Here is a 16,049-nt window from a genome sequence, read left to right as displayed (position 1 = left end):
AAAGTGTTGGTGAAGTTCCGCCAACTTTTCTCTATCTGCATAAGTATTTGAGCTATCAGTATAAGCTGGGATTTCCTTCTTCCATGTAGTAGTAGTAGTTCTATTTCCATTGTAACAATAAAGAGCAATAAACACATGGGGCTAAGGAAGATGAGGGCCAAGTCCCAAAAAGCAAGCGTAGATCAGACGCACCGTCCAAGTTGGATTTTTGTTCTAATTCCAGCATGGATAATGAAAGAACCCTGGGACACGAATCTCTGCTCCCTCTTTCTCTTACTCGCTTCTTGTTTTAGTAGTAGTATTTTGGTCATTTGATGACATAGTCAAAAACAAGGCACTTGACATTTGACCATATCGTGGATTAGAGATAATTTGCCATTGCCAAGACCCAAGCGGTTTAACATCCATAGACACAATGCCAAAACATTACAGCCACTTTGATCAAGTAAATTTAAATTTAATATATTTATTTTCACATTTTCCCCCAAAATTTCATGTGAGACTGATCCTAAAATGAAATTCCTTATTCCTCCAGTCCAAACCAAGGGTGGTTGTGTGCAAAAACAAGGCAAGTGAAATCTTGACTCATGTTTGACAAACGGTCAACGAGGTATTAAAAAAAGGTCAAGGAATAAACTCACTTTTTTCCTTCTCTTCTCACTCACTATAAAACAGAATCTCTTCAGTCTTCCCAGTACTGGTTCACAGTAAACACACCTCTTTCCTTGTAACTTCATTTTCTCATCTAACCAAGAGCCAGCCTTATCATCCTTCACTCTTTCAGCTATGTCTACCAGAATGGTAATAATTTCTTAATTCTTGTATCCGGTCTCGTTAGATTTGACTACTGAACCTCTGATCTTCATCTTACGCATTTTTTTTTCAATTTTTTGTATTATGGCAGAGATTATGTTTGCTTTTGCTTAATCTTAGATATTTTAGGAATATGTGTAGATTTATTAAGGTTTTTGATGAAAATTATTTGCTGATTAGGTTTTTTTTGTTGTTGTTTTGCAGTCAAATGCTTCATCTGGTATGGGAGTATCTGATCACAGTAAGGATATCTTCATGGAACTAAAGAGAAAGAAAGTACATAGATATGTGGTGTTTAAGATTGATGAGAAGAAAAAAGAGGTTGTAGTTGAAAAAACTGGAGGTCCAGCTGAAAGTTATGATGATTTCACTGCATCTTTGCCTGAGAATGATTGCCGTTACGCTGTTTATGATTTCGATTATGTCACCTCTGAGAATTGCCAGAAGAGCAAGATATTCTTCATTGCATGGTATGGTTTCTTTCTCCTCTCTTTTATTTCACTCTTAATTTGTTTATTTGTTGATGTTTGTTTTAGTAAATTGAAGTGAGGGAAGGGGTATTGTTATGGTATTGAAAGAGTGTATTTGCATTTGGCTTTGTGGTGAATTGTGATTTGGTTTTCTTATAATTTCATTCAAGTTTAGAAATAAGTAGGTTGGTGGTGGTGGGAGCTTACTAATTCTATTTTGTGATGTCAATCAGGTTTACATAAAACTAATCTTGTTTGGATAAGTTAGGTTTGCTTGTAATTGAGAACTGTATGTAGCTTTACAATCTTATTGGTGATAGGTTGTCCTGCTCTGAAAAAAACAAATATGCATATGGGCAGTAAAATTGCTATTGGTTCGGATTAAGTTTTTGTCACTAAGGTGAATTGAAACCAATAGATAGGTAAGGACGTTATACGGAGTAGGGAGCCTTAAATGTACTAAACCTTGACGAGGTTGGCTTATTGTAGAACTCTAGATTGGTCTATCTGCTTCAGGTAGGCTTCCATTTCTTGACAAATGGGATGAGAGGATTTTTCAATTATAGTTTGGTGGTGTTCTTTCTTTTCTCTAGGAAAGCACCTCCTGACCGAAATCATAGGCAGTTCCCAGTAGAATATGAGTTGAGTGATTTGTTGGTGTATGGTCACTGTTTTTCGGTTGAGATGACTTTAGTACAACTGTAGTAAGTCATGTCCAAAGGTTTCAATGAAATATCCAATTATTTCTAGGTGTTTATCATGCTGATGATAAACTTCATTGCCAATTTATATGGTCGATGGCCATGTGAGTTTTATTGTTGGAGGTGATATTCATGGTTTTAAACTTCGATTATTTTGTTTCTGAGTGTTTAGGCTTTGGAGGTATCCTTGTAAGCTGCTAGTCATCCCTTGTTCAGAAGGTCTTGTTTGGTGAGAATGTCGGCCTGGGATGGCAATATACAGTGTCACAATAGTTCTTAGAAAATCTTTAAGTCCAAAAAGTATTGCAAAAGGCAAGTCAAAACACTCGTGTAGTTATTGAAGTTTCATGTGGCTCCAGGTTTTTTAGTTCTTGTTCTCTTCTGTTAACCTTTCATAGTTGTGGTGAGCCTTGACATTATGTTCTCTCTGATAAGCTACCTAGAAGTGTTATCAACTTGACTGATAGTCGGAATTGGGTGAACCAATCTTACCTGCATTTCATCGGATAATTTTTCATGGTAATTTGCAATGAGTACCTGTGTTAAGCTCAAAATTCCAAACGTTGTCTCACAGGCAAAATTTCGACTTAGAATACCCATGTTCCACCGTGCCTAACCATTTCCTTTGCACCCAGTGTTTAGTTAGAAGAGAAAGCATTCTGAATCTCTGATGTTGTTTTATTCCATATCTAGTTTCTTTTGGAAGTTTCTTGTAATTTTCACCGGAGTTCACCAAAGCTGGATAGATATTATTACATATTAGATGTATTGTTGCAGTCTGCGGCGTTGGTTTTCAAACAATAAAAATATACAAATGGCTTTTACTGAGAAATTTTGTGATCATCTGACTCTTATCTTTGCTGTTTGATGTGTAAATAATATGTTGCTCAGGTCTCCCTCAGTTGCTCGTATTCGATCCAAGATGCTTTACGCTACATCCAAAGACAGATTCCGACGAGAACTTGACGGTATCCACTATGAAATTCAAGCAACTGACCCTGATGAAATGGAACTTGAAGCGCTGAGAGAACGTGCTCATTAAGGATCTATCTTAAGATTTCAATTGTAAAATGGTGTTGTGGTGACGAATTAAATTGAGGTAAGGCATTGTCTGATGGATGCAAAGGGTTGTGACATTTCGTATTAGTTACTGCAGTATAGATAAGTTTAACTAGCATAGAAAAGCCAAGGGGATTAGTCATTAAAATAAAATTCAACAGCTGGGAAGGCAAATAGGAAATTGTTCAGGAGGTCATGGCATTGAGTTCTCTTGGCATGAAGTCTTATCAATTCATTATTACTGTTGAAATGAACCTACAATATACAGTCATCTATTTTCTTAAAAACAAAAAAAAAATGGGTTACCAGACTCGATGGTTATGGGGTGTAATGTTTTGTTTGAATTGAAATTTATCACTCGCGTCTCAAATATAATTTTGTGTTTCTTTCTTTTCCTTGTCGATGGTTTAAATAATAAGTTTATCACTCGCGTCTCAGAGTTCTTGGCCCCTCAAGGACTGTTTTTACCTCGTTAAAACATTACTATTGTCTACTGATCAGTAAAATCTAATGATCTAACAGTTCTCCTAAAAGGCAATAAATAAAATCAACTGAGTGTGAAATTTGTCTCACCCAGTCATGATCTGAAAGTGCAATCTTTTATTCCCACTGGGCCGTCTATTGCACTATATTGCCAGTTACACTTGGTTTCTCGTGTGCAGTTTCAGTACCCCTTCTGTTCTTTAGTTTTTAAAGATGAGCAGGCATATGTTTGTAGCTGAAGTTTACCCTCACTCACAGCTCATATTCGCATAAGAATCTTACAAAAAGAAAAGACAGAAAAACTAAAACAAGAATCAAACTGAAGAAGAGGTCATGATGATATTTTTACTCACCAAACAAATGCAAGCATGATGAAATGGAGTACAAAGAGTAAATAGTAAAGCTGAAATATTAGAATCTGAACACACCACAACTTATCTCACATAGGGAATATGAACGCTACTAGATACTACTACTATCCTAATTTTTCTAAAACAGAATAAAATTCTAAGCTGTTTCTTCTTCGTTCTCTCCAGACATCTCTTCAAGTGATTTTCCTTTAGATTCCGGAACCAAGAGAGTGCATAACATACCCAAAAGGTTGACAAAACCCAGCACGATAAGAGCATTCTTCACACCGATTCCTGCAGGATAACCAGGATCTGCTTTCTTCGGATCTTTGTCTTGAGCCAAATACAAGAAACCAAATGCACCAATAATTGCACCTGCTTTGCCTGCAGCAGCCGAAATACCGTGGCAAGTAGACCTTAATCTCGCAGGAAAGATTTCAGCTGGGACAACAAATGTTGTACTGTTGGGACCGAAGTTTGCAAAGAAGAATGTCAAGGCATACATGATAACAAATCCTATTCTGTTATCTGGTTGTGTCCAGTGGTGGTATGGGATTGCGAGACCGAACATGAAAACTGTCATCATGAAGAAACCAACAAGCTGAATCCAAAACCTTCCGATGTGGTCAATAAAAGCTACGGTGAACCAGTATCCAGGAACAGTACTGCATAGAGCAATGAGGGTCTGTGCTCTAGAAATCCAAAACACTTCGTCGAGGGCATTCATAGTTGATGCTTTAGGAATCCATCCAATTGCACTGAAAACATCTTTCTGAAATAAATTCTGACTGTAAAATGCAATGTCAAGCAAGAACCATGTACTGGCAGTTCCGAACAAATGAGCTCCGTGGCGACGAACAAACTGCATCGAGAACAAACCAAATGAATTTGTCTTCTCATCTCTTATTGTCTCAACCTTCTCTGGCTCAGCTTCAATCTCGCACTGTAAAACTTTGGACATATCTGCGGCTGCTTTCTTAGCATCCTTTGCAACTAGGGCGGTGTACCGAGCAGTTTCAGGCATTTTTGAGCGCGAATAAAAGGTCATTGCAGCTGGTATGGCCCCAAACATCAGAATTATACGCCAAACGTAGTCAGCTTGAGGAACCGTCGAACCAAGGGCATCAACCTCATATGGAGGAGCTTTATAAACAGATTTAAATATAGAAGAAATGACGATGGCAAACACTCCACCCGACAAAATTCCAAATCCTTGCATGGCAAAAACAGCAGCGATAAAGGCACCACGAGTTTTCTTGTTGGAGTACTCAGACATGATGGTGGCAGATAATGGGTAGTCACCACCAATGCCAAAACCCAGCCAAAATCGGAAGAAACACAGAGTCCCCATAACTGTACCCGGTGTGTGACCAAAGGAAAGACCCGATGCAATAGAAGCAACCACCATTATACCTAGGGTCATACCATAAACTTTTTTACGACCCATTTTGTCACCGAGCCAACCAAAGAACAGTTGTCCAGCAAGAGTACCGAATAGAGCAACACCATTAACAGCAGCTGATATGTTTGGTGGTAAAGAACCAGGTTTTGGAGAACCATCGACGTGATAGTAGATCCGACCAAGTAGCTTTGTGACAAGTGAAATGCAGAACAGATCATATGCATCCGTGAAGAAACCCATACCAGCAATCACAATTGCAGTGAAATGATACCATTGTGTTTTTGCAACATCAAGTGCATTCAGAACCTCCAACTGTGACTGATTTTCTTTAGCCATGGCTTGAAATGCAAAGTAGAAAGATAATCTGCAAATCTGAGCAAAGAAAAAAGAACAACTAAGTCAGCATTTAATAGTGGACAGAATCACAAAGACAAAAGGGGAGGAAATATGAGAGCCATTAGAAATGTGAAACATGGCAGAGTTTGACACATTGTGAAGCCCAAAATAGAGAACCCACTTTTTAGGGATTAAAAAGTCATAAGTCAAAAAATACTGACAACAACAAGGAAATCAAAACGAACCCTAAAAATGGGAGAGAAATTACCACCAAATCAAAAACATGCCCCAAAAAGGATGTAAAGGTTAAAATGAAAAAGAGAAGGTAGAAATGAATCACTTCCATGTCTCTTGTCGATGCTATAAATGAAAAAAACTTGATTCTTCGCATATCAAGAACGTGTGGTAAATGCACATAACAAAAGATAGAAACAAATAAAAGAGAGTGATTGAATTTCTTACGTTTTGATTATCTTTCTTCTTCTTATTTCCAAAAGAGAATCAGAATGTGTTCATAAACAGAGCTTGCTTTCCCACTTTTATCTATCTGAAACATAAAAATCAAAGAAACTACATCATCAAAATGAGAAAGAGCCAAATCGCAAGAGTGCATGCAGCATGCATACAGATGAAAAACCTTAAAAGTTAAATCTACACGGCAGGTTTTACTGCTGCTTTAGACGTATGACTTTAGATTACTTGTGCATGGTAATCATGCTAATATACGTATTACTTGCAGAAAATAGTCAAAGAAGAAGAAGAAAACAAATAAACTAACCTGAACAGTACAGAGAAAAGTATAGAGAGGGTTGAGGTGAGGTGATGGAAGGAATTTGGGTCTGATGTGATTATCATATACTTGAGCGAATTTACAACAGATTGGAGAATATTTTAGAGCATATACTCTGGTAAAACTGTCAATACCGATTTTTCATCTTTCATTAAACAGAACACGTTACTAAATATATGGCATTACCTATTATTTAGGTGATTTTCCAACTAAATCATCAGTCCAAAAGGTATATACTCTTTCTTCCAGAATATTATACCCTGATTTGAATCTAAATTAGACACCAGATACTTTTAAGTCGGAATCCCACTACACCGCCAAGTTATCATGGACCAGATATATAGAGCACAAGAGGTCTGGTCAGTGGTCATTGAGCACTTACAATCTGGTCAAACTATATTGACCAAAGTTTGACCCCCACATTTGGGAGCCGTGATCCTGTGACCGAAGTTTTTTTTTTTGGTTTCGGAAGCATGCTATTTAAAGTTACTTAGGGACTATTATACGAGGGTATATTAGTAGATCAAGAAAATGAAGGAATTTTATTGATGGAAATACAACATCAGTTTAATGAATTATTACAGAGAGTAAAGTTAACTGAAGAGGAAATAACAAGAAGTATTTACTCTTCAGTTGAGGCGGTGAGTGATACGACTTAGCCTACAAGAACCGTCCACGTGTAGAGATGGAAATGGCTAATGCCAGCTAATGAATCAGTACTAGCTAATGATGCTTTTCACTGTTATTAGCCCCTCCTCAAATTGAGTAGGGCTGACTTTGGCAACACATACAATTTGCCACACAGAAGCTCAAAGTGAGGACCAGCAAACCCCTTTGTGAAGATGTCATCCACCTGACCAATGGTGGATATATAAGCAACCTTCAACTCCTTAACTTGAGATAACTCCCCGACAAAGTGAAAATCGACAGCAAGATGCTTCATACGAGGATGAAAGATAGGATTGAAAGAGTATGAGATAGCACTTATGTTGTCACAAAGAAGAGATGGAGTTGCTGGAAGAAATATGTGAAGATCACGAAGAAGTTTGCATATCCAAATAACTTCAGCTGCAAAGTTAGCTAAAGTGCAAAATTCAGCTTCTGGGGAAGAAAGAGCTATAGGCGGTTGTCTTTTGCTGGACTAAGAGATAGGATTTGAGCCAAAGAAGATGCAATATCCACCGGTGCTTCTCCTAGAATTTGGATCACCAGCCCAGTCGGCATCACTAAAACTATGAACTGCAGTAAGACCCTTACTGAACAGATTGCCATAATCAATTGTGCCTTTGATGTAGCGTAAAATTCTCTTGGCAGCAATGAGGTGTTCATAAGAGCTTGCATATCCTGAAAAACTTGATTAACAACATAGCTTATCTTTGGTCTAGTCCAGGTTAAATATTGCAGTGCACCAACAAGAGATCTGTAAGTGGTAGGATCTGACAAAGGTGTACCTGAAGCAGCAGTGAGTTTGATGTTGGCTGGAACTGGAGAAGTACATGGCTTGGCACCTCCCATGTCATATTTATCAAGCAGATCAATGGAATATTTGGTTTGAGATAAGAATAAACCATTATCATTTCTCTTTGCTTCAAGGCCAAGAAAGTAGTGTAACTCACCCAAGTCTTTTAGTGGAAAGTGTTGTTGAAGTTGAGAAATAAGTTCCTTGCAGTAGGGTTGAGAATTGCCAGTGATGAGAATATCATCCACATGTATGAGAACAATTGTAATTCCGGAGCCATTCTTTTGCACAAATAGAGATGAGTCAGCTGCTGAGAGCTTAAAGCCATAAGATAGCAAATATAAAGGTATTCACAGATGGGATAAAATCATTGGCAGGTTAAATGCAAAACTAGAAGGTTGGGAAAAAACTTTTCTCAATAGAGAGGTAAAGTGGTTCTTATTAATAGTGTGCTTTCAAGCTTACCAGTTTATTTTACGCCTTTGCTTGACATGCCCAAATATGTTAAGCTCAAATTGGAGAGACTAATGAGGAATTCTTATGGAATGCTTACAAAGGAAATATGAAGCTTCACTTAGTGAAATAGGATGTTATTTGTAGAAGGAAGAGAAATAAAGGTCTAGGAATCAAAGCGCTAAGTGTAATGAATAATGCTCTTTTATCCGAATGGCTATGGAGATTTGCAAATGAATATGAAGCTTTCTAGAGGAGTATTATTGAAGAAAAATATGTTGTCTTTGAGGTAAAATGGTTATCAAATCAACCAAAAGGAGATTATGGTTTCTCTATTTGGAAATGAGTTATGCAGAGAAAATATTTTTCTACAAAATTTTAATTGTAATGTTAACAATGGTCAGAAAACCAAATTTTGGGAAGATAAGTAGCTTTGAGATGAGCTATGTGTGATATTTTTCTCCTATCTCTCTTTAGAAACAAGATCTAAGTCATATTAAATTTCTACATATGCGCATGCACTCTTATTGATCTGTTTCAAAACTTTAAACTGCCTAGAAGACTGTTAGTTGAAGTTAATGGTGATAACTTATTCAAGAGAGTTAGAAAATTTCAGTTTAAATCCAGCTTGTGAAGATGTTCTTCGATGGGCTTAAAATGTAAAAATATTCTCAGTTAAGTCTTGTTACAACAAGTTATTGGCATCCAATGAAGCTTCAGTTTAGGATATCTTTCGATTTTCTGTGGTAGAAAGTACCTACCAAACGTGGCTTCATTTATCTGGTGTACTAGTCACTTTTTACTTCCAACAAGAGACTATCCCTTCAAGAAAGACATTGCGACTCTATCCACTTGTCTGTTTTGCAACCATGATGAAATTTCCCCTCATCCTTCTCTCCAATGTAATTTTGTGGTTGGAATCTGACAACACTTTATGGAGAAGTTGCATCTATGTCTCACTATGCCATCTAATGTTCATGGGGCACTTTTAGCATGGAAAATCAATTTTAACACTCTGCAGAAAAAGATGATTTGGAATCTGTTAGCCGTTGCTATTCTTTGGAGCATTTAGAAGGAAAGAAATGCTCGAGTTTTCACCATCAAAAACCATAAATATGCTCATGTTATTCATATGATGAAATATTACCCTTTTCAGTGGGCTCTCGCTATCAAGGAATTTGAAGATGTTACTTTTAATGTTTATTTTTGATCATCCCTAATAACCTTTACCGGCGTTTTTGGTTTTTTACTTTGATAGTTTTTCTATCAAGGTTTTTTCCTATTTTTCTATGAAGACTTTTTCTTTTCCACTTCAACCATCTTCTCTCCTTTTATGATCAATAAAATTTTTACATTATCGATAACAAAAAATGTAGTAGTCGTTGCAATTAAAATTGTTATACTAGTTAGTGTGTACACAACCTATAAGAAAATTATGCTTCAAAAAGAATACCAATAAGAAAATTATTTGTGAATCATGGGCTTTTATTTAATAATATTATTAGAAAAAACAAAGCATATAGAAATTATCAGACAGATGATCGTGAGCATCGATCCAGTACTAGCTCTTTGATCATATTAACAAGTAATAATAATGGATATATTTTTATTTTTTTGATCGGTATATAGCTAGGTGGCTAGAATAAATACATAAAGAAATTCAGCCCCCTACAATCAATAAACTCGGACACAGTTTAGTCATTATTCCAAGATTTCAACCACACCATTGCATTGCCATTTAGAAACGCAAAAAGGGTCAAAAAAAAAAACCACACCACTATGGAGGATCTGGTAACATGATCCATGACAACCCCACCCCAACAATATCGGAGAACTCAAAGCCTCTATCATCGGAAACGATTTATATCCCGCGAGTTGAATCCCGCCGGTTGTACCGATTGAGAGAGAGGAGGTGGTACCCATACTAAACCCACCCCTTGCTAAACATTCAGATCAGGGGGACCACCCATTCTCTCTCAGTTGGTATACAATGCGGGATCCAATCCGCGGTGAGTGTATCACTTCCGCTCTACCACAACATTCATCACGTGCCAAGATCGAACATGAATCACCATCATGTATACAATCAGAATGAACAAAATGAAAAAAATGAAAAAATATCGAAAATATCATAACGAATACAAAGTACAAAATCGTTACCTTCTTACCCTCCATCAGGTTTCTTTTGTTTCAATTTTGTTGGTTGGTACGTAGTTTGGTATAATTTACTTGTATATATATATATAAATAAAATTTTTTTAACATACCGCTAGTTTAAACAACCTTCTCATATAACTATAAGATTTTATTTTATATATATAATGGTCGGATCTTCGAACAAAAATGATAATCACAATACGCATAGTTATGTTAAAATGGAATACCTGATGAAGCCATTGATTGAATCTAAGAAATCCTCCAAGGATGCAAGCACACCCGTAGAACAAAATACAATGGAATATCTTGGTTTCTCCTTCTTGAACTTTTGTGTAATGAATAATAAAATTCTCGAACCAATACTAATGGCTATTAAGTTCCTTTTATAGGTAGAAGGAGGACCAAGTTTCCTAGGGTTAGAGTTAGCAATCAATCTCGACCGTCCATCAAGGAAGATTTAATAGAAATTAATCCCCTAGAATGGTAACCGAAATATTTAGCAATATTCTTAATTAACCAAAGTTATTACATGGGCCCACATGATATTTCTATCTAGAGAAATATTCTTACATTCTCTCACTGGTCCATGTGATAATTTATTTAACGGTTAATTATAGAAAAACATAAGCGCGCATAATTGCTAAACAAATTTAATGGTTAAACGTAATACCTTAACCAAGCAAATCACTTATGTGAGTCATGGTGGTGGCACTTTGTCCTGTTATCAACATGTTCCCTTCCATGTACTACAACACAAGCAACTTACTTAATCAGGCCTTAAATGGGGATATCATAACGGTCCACTAATGTCTTCAAAAGAAAAAAAATTCTGTAACATTCATCCAATAACATAAAAGTATAATAAAGTGGATACAGAAATAAGTTCAGAATAATAACAATAATAATATCTCAATAAGTGTTCAAACATAAGAAAAAGTATAAGTGAAACTAATTATTTGTTACTCCCTCGAGACCCATGTTTCCAACATGTTCCAGAAAGGTTTTGGGAGGTAACGCCTTCGTAAATGCATTGGCAATCATAAGTTTTGTGCCTATGTGTTCAATGAACAACTTTTTCATCTGAACAACTTGTTTCACGCATAGGTACTTTAGATCCATGTGCCTTGAACCCTTAGTATATCTAGCGTGCTCTGAAAAAATACTGCTGCGACATTATCACAATAAAGTTTCACAGGTGCGGAGGCAAAATTTAGGTCTCCAAACATTGAGATGAAATTCCTCAGCCATGAACAGTGATTTGTAGCCTCATAACATGCTACAAATTCAGCTTCCATTGTTGATCCAGTGAGAATAGACTCTTTTGCACTTTTCCATGATATTGCTCCTCTAGCTAATAGAAAAAGATATCCAAAATTGCTCTTTAGAGTATCATTACATCCGATGAAATCGGAATCTGTATATCCAACCAACTCAAATTAATATGACTTCATAAATGTGAGACGATGATCCTTCATTCCTTGCAGGTACCTTAAAACTTTCTTTGCAGCTTTCCAGTGTTCCATTCCAGGATTCACAAGGTATCTTCCTAGCATACCAACTATATAGCTGATATCTGGTCGTGTGCAAACTTGAGCATACATTAAACTTCCCACCACATAAGCATAAGGGATTTTATCCATTTGATTACGTTCCAGTTCATTCTTAGGACAAAGATTGAGCCCAAACTTGTCTCCTTTAGAAACCGGAACTATACTTGGCTTACATGCACTCATCTCAAACCTCTCTAGAATTCTTTCGATATATGCTTTCTGCGAGATTGATAATGTTCCAAGTGATCTGTCACGGGATATTTCTATCCCAATCACATAAGAAGCCTCACCCATATCTTTCATTTCAAAATTCTTCGAGAGATATTCCTTAATTTCATGCATAAGACCAAGATCACTACTCGCAAGTAGTATGTCATCTACATACAATACCAAAAATATGAACTTCCTCCCACTGATCTTGAGATATATGCATGGATCTACAACATTTTCTTCAAAACCAAATTTTTGAATGGTTTCGTTGAATTTTAGATACCACTTCCTGGAGGCTTGCTTAAGTCCATAAATTGATTTCTTAAGTTTGCAGACCATGTGTTCCTGTCCTTCTAAGACAAAACCTTCATGTTGACACATGTAAATATCTTCCTCAAGCTCACCATTAAGAAAAGTTGTTTTCACATACATTTGATGTAACTCAAGGTCATATTGATCTACTAATGCCAGAATAATTCTGAGAGAGTCTTTCTTTGACACGGGAGAAAAAGTCTCTTTGTAATCAATGCCACCTTTCTGAGTGAAACCTTTGGCTACAAGTCTAAATTTATAAAATTGAATATTGCCATTAGCATCGCGTTTGGTCTTAAAGACCCATTTACACCCGATTGCTTTGTACCCTTCAGGCAATTCAACGTATTCCCAGACTCCATTATCATCCATCGATTTTTTCTCTACTTTCCTAGCATTAATCCATTTATCAGAATTACTACACTTGATAGCTTGTGAATAAGAAACTGGATCCTTCATAATCCCTAAATCAAAATCTGATTCTTGTAGATAAACCAGATAATCATCAGAAATAGCCATTTTCCGTTCTCTAGTAGATCTTCTTAAGGCTACTTCTTGTGGTTGTTCTACAATTTCGTCAGTGGAAATAGTCTCATCATGAAGCTCCGGTGCCGTTATTTGTGTTTCTCCCTCATCAGTCGGTTCTACAACCGAAGGAGTCACAATATCTGTAGAAATCCTAGGTAAAAGGATTATTACTCTGATTTCTTGAACAGATTTTTCTCGCACTGGTGTACTCACTCTAACTTCGCCATCTAACTGTTAGGATAATAAATAATATACCCCTTGGATTTTTCAGGAAAACCAATAAAGTAACCGCTAACAGTTTTCATATCCAATTTCTTTTCTTTGGGATTATAAACTTTCGCTTCTGCTGAACAACCCCAAACTTCCAGGTATTTTAAACCAGGTTTCCAGCCCTTCCGCAGTTCAAAAGGAGTCTTTGGAACTGATTTGCTCGGAACTATATTTAAAATGTACACAACATAACGAAGAGCATACATCCACAAACTTAAGGGTAAACTCGCATGACTAATCATGCTTCTAACCGTTTCCATTATAGTACGATCTCGCCTTTCTGCTACACCATTCTGCCAAGGTGAATCCGGCGTTGTGTATTGAGCAACAATTCCAAGATTTTGAAGAAGTAAAGCGAAAGGTCCAGGATGTTGTCTTGTTTTGTCATACATTCCATAATACTCTCCACCCCTAACAGACCTAATGATTTTCACCTTCTTCTCTAATTGCCTCTCAACTTCGGTAATGAATTGCTCTACAGCATTCACAGCTTGAGATTTATCATGCAATAAGTAAAGATAACAATAACGTGAAAAATCATCAATAAAGGTGATAAAATATTTTTCTCCTCCAAAAGTTGGAATGTCAAAGGGTCCACAAATATTTGTATGTATTATTTCAAGGAGTTCGGAACTTCTTGTGACACCTTTCTTTGTATGTTTTGTCATCTTGCCTTTATACAATCCACACAACTTTTATAATCAATAAAATAAAGATTCTGTAGAATACCATATTTTACCAATCTTTGAAGCTTTTCACGAGATATGTGTCCAAGCTTCTTATGCCACAAGAATGAGGAATTACCCTCAGCATGTTCAGTTCCATCATTATGATGCATGGTTAAATACGTTCCAGGTATTGATGATGATAAATGTAACTTGTAAAGACCATCAGAAAGATAACCAGAACCAATAACTTTATAATCTTTAAACAAACTAAAACATCCGTTGGCAATTTGAAATTGAAAACCTTGTCTATCTAGTTGAGAAACTGAAATTAAATTGCGGGAAATAGTTGGAACATAAAGAGTGTTTTCTAAATCAAGAAAGTATCCATGATCTAGAATCAGACGGTAGGTGCCTACAACATTAATTGGGGCTTTATTGCCATTGCCCATAAAAAGGAAGTTTTCATTCTGGTTTGTGAGTTGGGTTGAAAGGTATCCCCGCATCGAATTAAAAACATGAACATTAGAACCAGAATCAAACCACCATGATAAAGAAGATTCTTTAACAATCAAATTTATTTCAAAATAGCTTAAGAATCCCAAAGGATTACCTTTCTTTTCAGGTTGACCAGAATTATTCTGTTGTGCTCCCTTATTGCCATTTGCAGGCTTACGCTTATTGTTCACTCCTCGGTTGACAAAATGCGTTTGATTAAGACCTTGCTGGTTTAGCCTATCTTCCTCTTGAACCAACATGTTTCCCAGTTCATTTGCAGTCCATTTTCTTTAATAGTGTTGTAATGCACTTGAAAGGAGGCATATTGTGGTGGTAGCGAGTTGAGAATGAATTGGACAAGAAAAATCTCATCCATAGTTAATTTCATCTCACTGAGCTTAGCAGCAATGCTACACATTTCTATCACGTGCTGGTGCATTGACCTTACACCGGTATACTTCATGGTGGTAAGATCAGCCATCAACTTCCCAGCTAGAGACTTGTCTGTTGTCTTAAAGCGTTCCTTTACGATTTCCATAAAGTCGTTAGCATTTTTAGGTTTGGGAAGCGATTCTTTAATGTTTGCATCAATGTGCATTCGCATCAACTGTATGCTCAGTCTATCACTTCTCTCCCACTTTTTCAAGAGATCCTTATCTTCAGTGGAACTCTTATCATCTATAATTGGCTTTTCAATTTGGAGAGCAATGTCAATATCCTGCACACCCAAAGTGAACTCAACATTCTCTTTCCATTTTGAGAAGTTGGTGCCATTGAAGAATGGGATAGAAGAAGTATACGAATGCAAAGACTTAGAACTAGAAGCTGTAAAACATGACAAAGATACACAAAGCCAAACTCACACACATACAAATTAAGAAACTCCTGTGGGTAGAATCTTAATAAAACAACTATCATGTCATAAAGTCATAAAAACTTTCACATATATATAAGCAAGCAAAGACAAACATCCGTGAACATTATGCCTTTCATGGTTACATACATAAACATTCACATATATATAAGCAAGCAAAGACAAACATCTGTGAACATTATGCCTTTCATGGTTATATACATAATCATAATATTTATTCAAACACCTAAATTAGAGTTACCTGTGGGTAACTTTTCATTCTAATATGTATGACTAAATAGTTAATTTCTTTATATTTATATATACAAACACTTGAACAAACATCTCATGTGGGTGATAGTTATTCTCATGTCATTGCACAAAACGATATAGACTTATAATGACATGTTAACATAACATAATACTTTAGTATCACTGTGGTGATAGCTAAAGAGTATGCAATTCAAACATTTTTGATGATATAAGCATGTTATCATACAATAAGGTTCTATACATGTTCAAATTAAATCATATTAAGACCCAAAGACAAAAGTCAAAGACAAAGTCAACGGTCAAACATGTGAAAGTCAACGGATAGTCAAAGTCAAACAGTCAATGGTCAAACAGTCAAAGTCTACAGAAATTCAAAATCAACAGTCAATATGCAGAATTCAAACAGACAGTCAACAG

The 16,049-nt window shown here is 36.3% G+C and overlaps 2 protein-coding genes across 2 annotated transcripts; one reads left to right on the top strand and one right to left on the bottom strand.

The window, feature by feature from the left end:
• The first annotated feature begins 662 nt into the window (after positions 1-662).
• Positions 663-3,438, top strand: LOC113283104 (actin-depolymerizing factor-like). Its single transcript, XM_026532258.1, has 3 exons — positions 663-801; positions 1,018-1,283; positions 2,876-3,438. The coding sequence occupies exons 1-3, from the start codon at positions 787-789 to the stop codon at positions 3,024-3,026; spliced, it is 432 nt and encodes a 143-aa protein (XP_026388043.1). The 5' UTR covers positions 663-786; the 3' UTR covers positions 3,027-3,438.
• A 402-nt stretch (positions 3,439-3,840) lies between these two features.
• LOC113283103 (probable inorganic phosphate transporter 1-7) lies at positions 3,841-5,649 on the bottom strand. Its single transcript, XM_026532257.1, has one exon. It carries the CDS (start codon positions 5,612-5,614, stop codon positions 4,034-4,036), a length of 1,581 nt encoding a protein of 526 aa, XP_026388042.1. The 5' UTR covers positions 5,615-5,649; the 3' UTR covers positions 3,841-4,033.
• Between the last annotated feature and the right edge of the window lie 10,400 nt (positions 5,650-16,049).

This window comes from Papaver somniferum, chromosome 5 (assembly GCF_003573695.1).
Source record: "Papaver somniferum cultivar HN1 chromosome 5, ASM357369v1, whole genome shotgun sequence".
Taxonomy (NCBI): domain Eukaryota; kingdom Viridiplantae; phylum Streptophyta; class Magnoliopsida; order Ranunculales; family Papaveraceae; genus Papaver; species Papaver somniferum.
This window is presented reverse-complemented; position numbering and strand designations above follow the sequence as displayed.

What these genes read in the sequence shown, in the direction of transcription:
- LOC113283103 (XM_026532257.1), bottom strand. Translation starts at nt 5,614, where the DNA reads ATGGCTAAAGAAAATCAGTCACAGTTGGAGGTTCTGAATGCACTTGAT.
- LOC113283104 (XM_026532258.1), top strand. An exon ending in AAGATATTCTTCATTGCATG is followed by an intron (nt 1,284 to 2,875) that starts GTATGGTTTCTT and finishes TATGTTGCTCAG; the next exon opens with GTCTCCCTCAGTTGCTCGTA.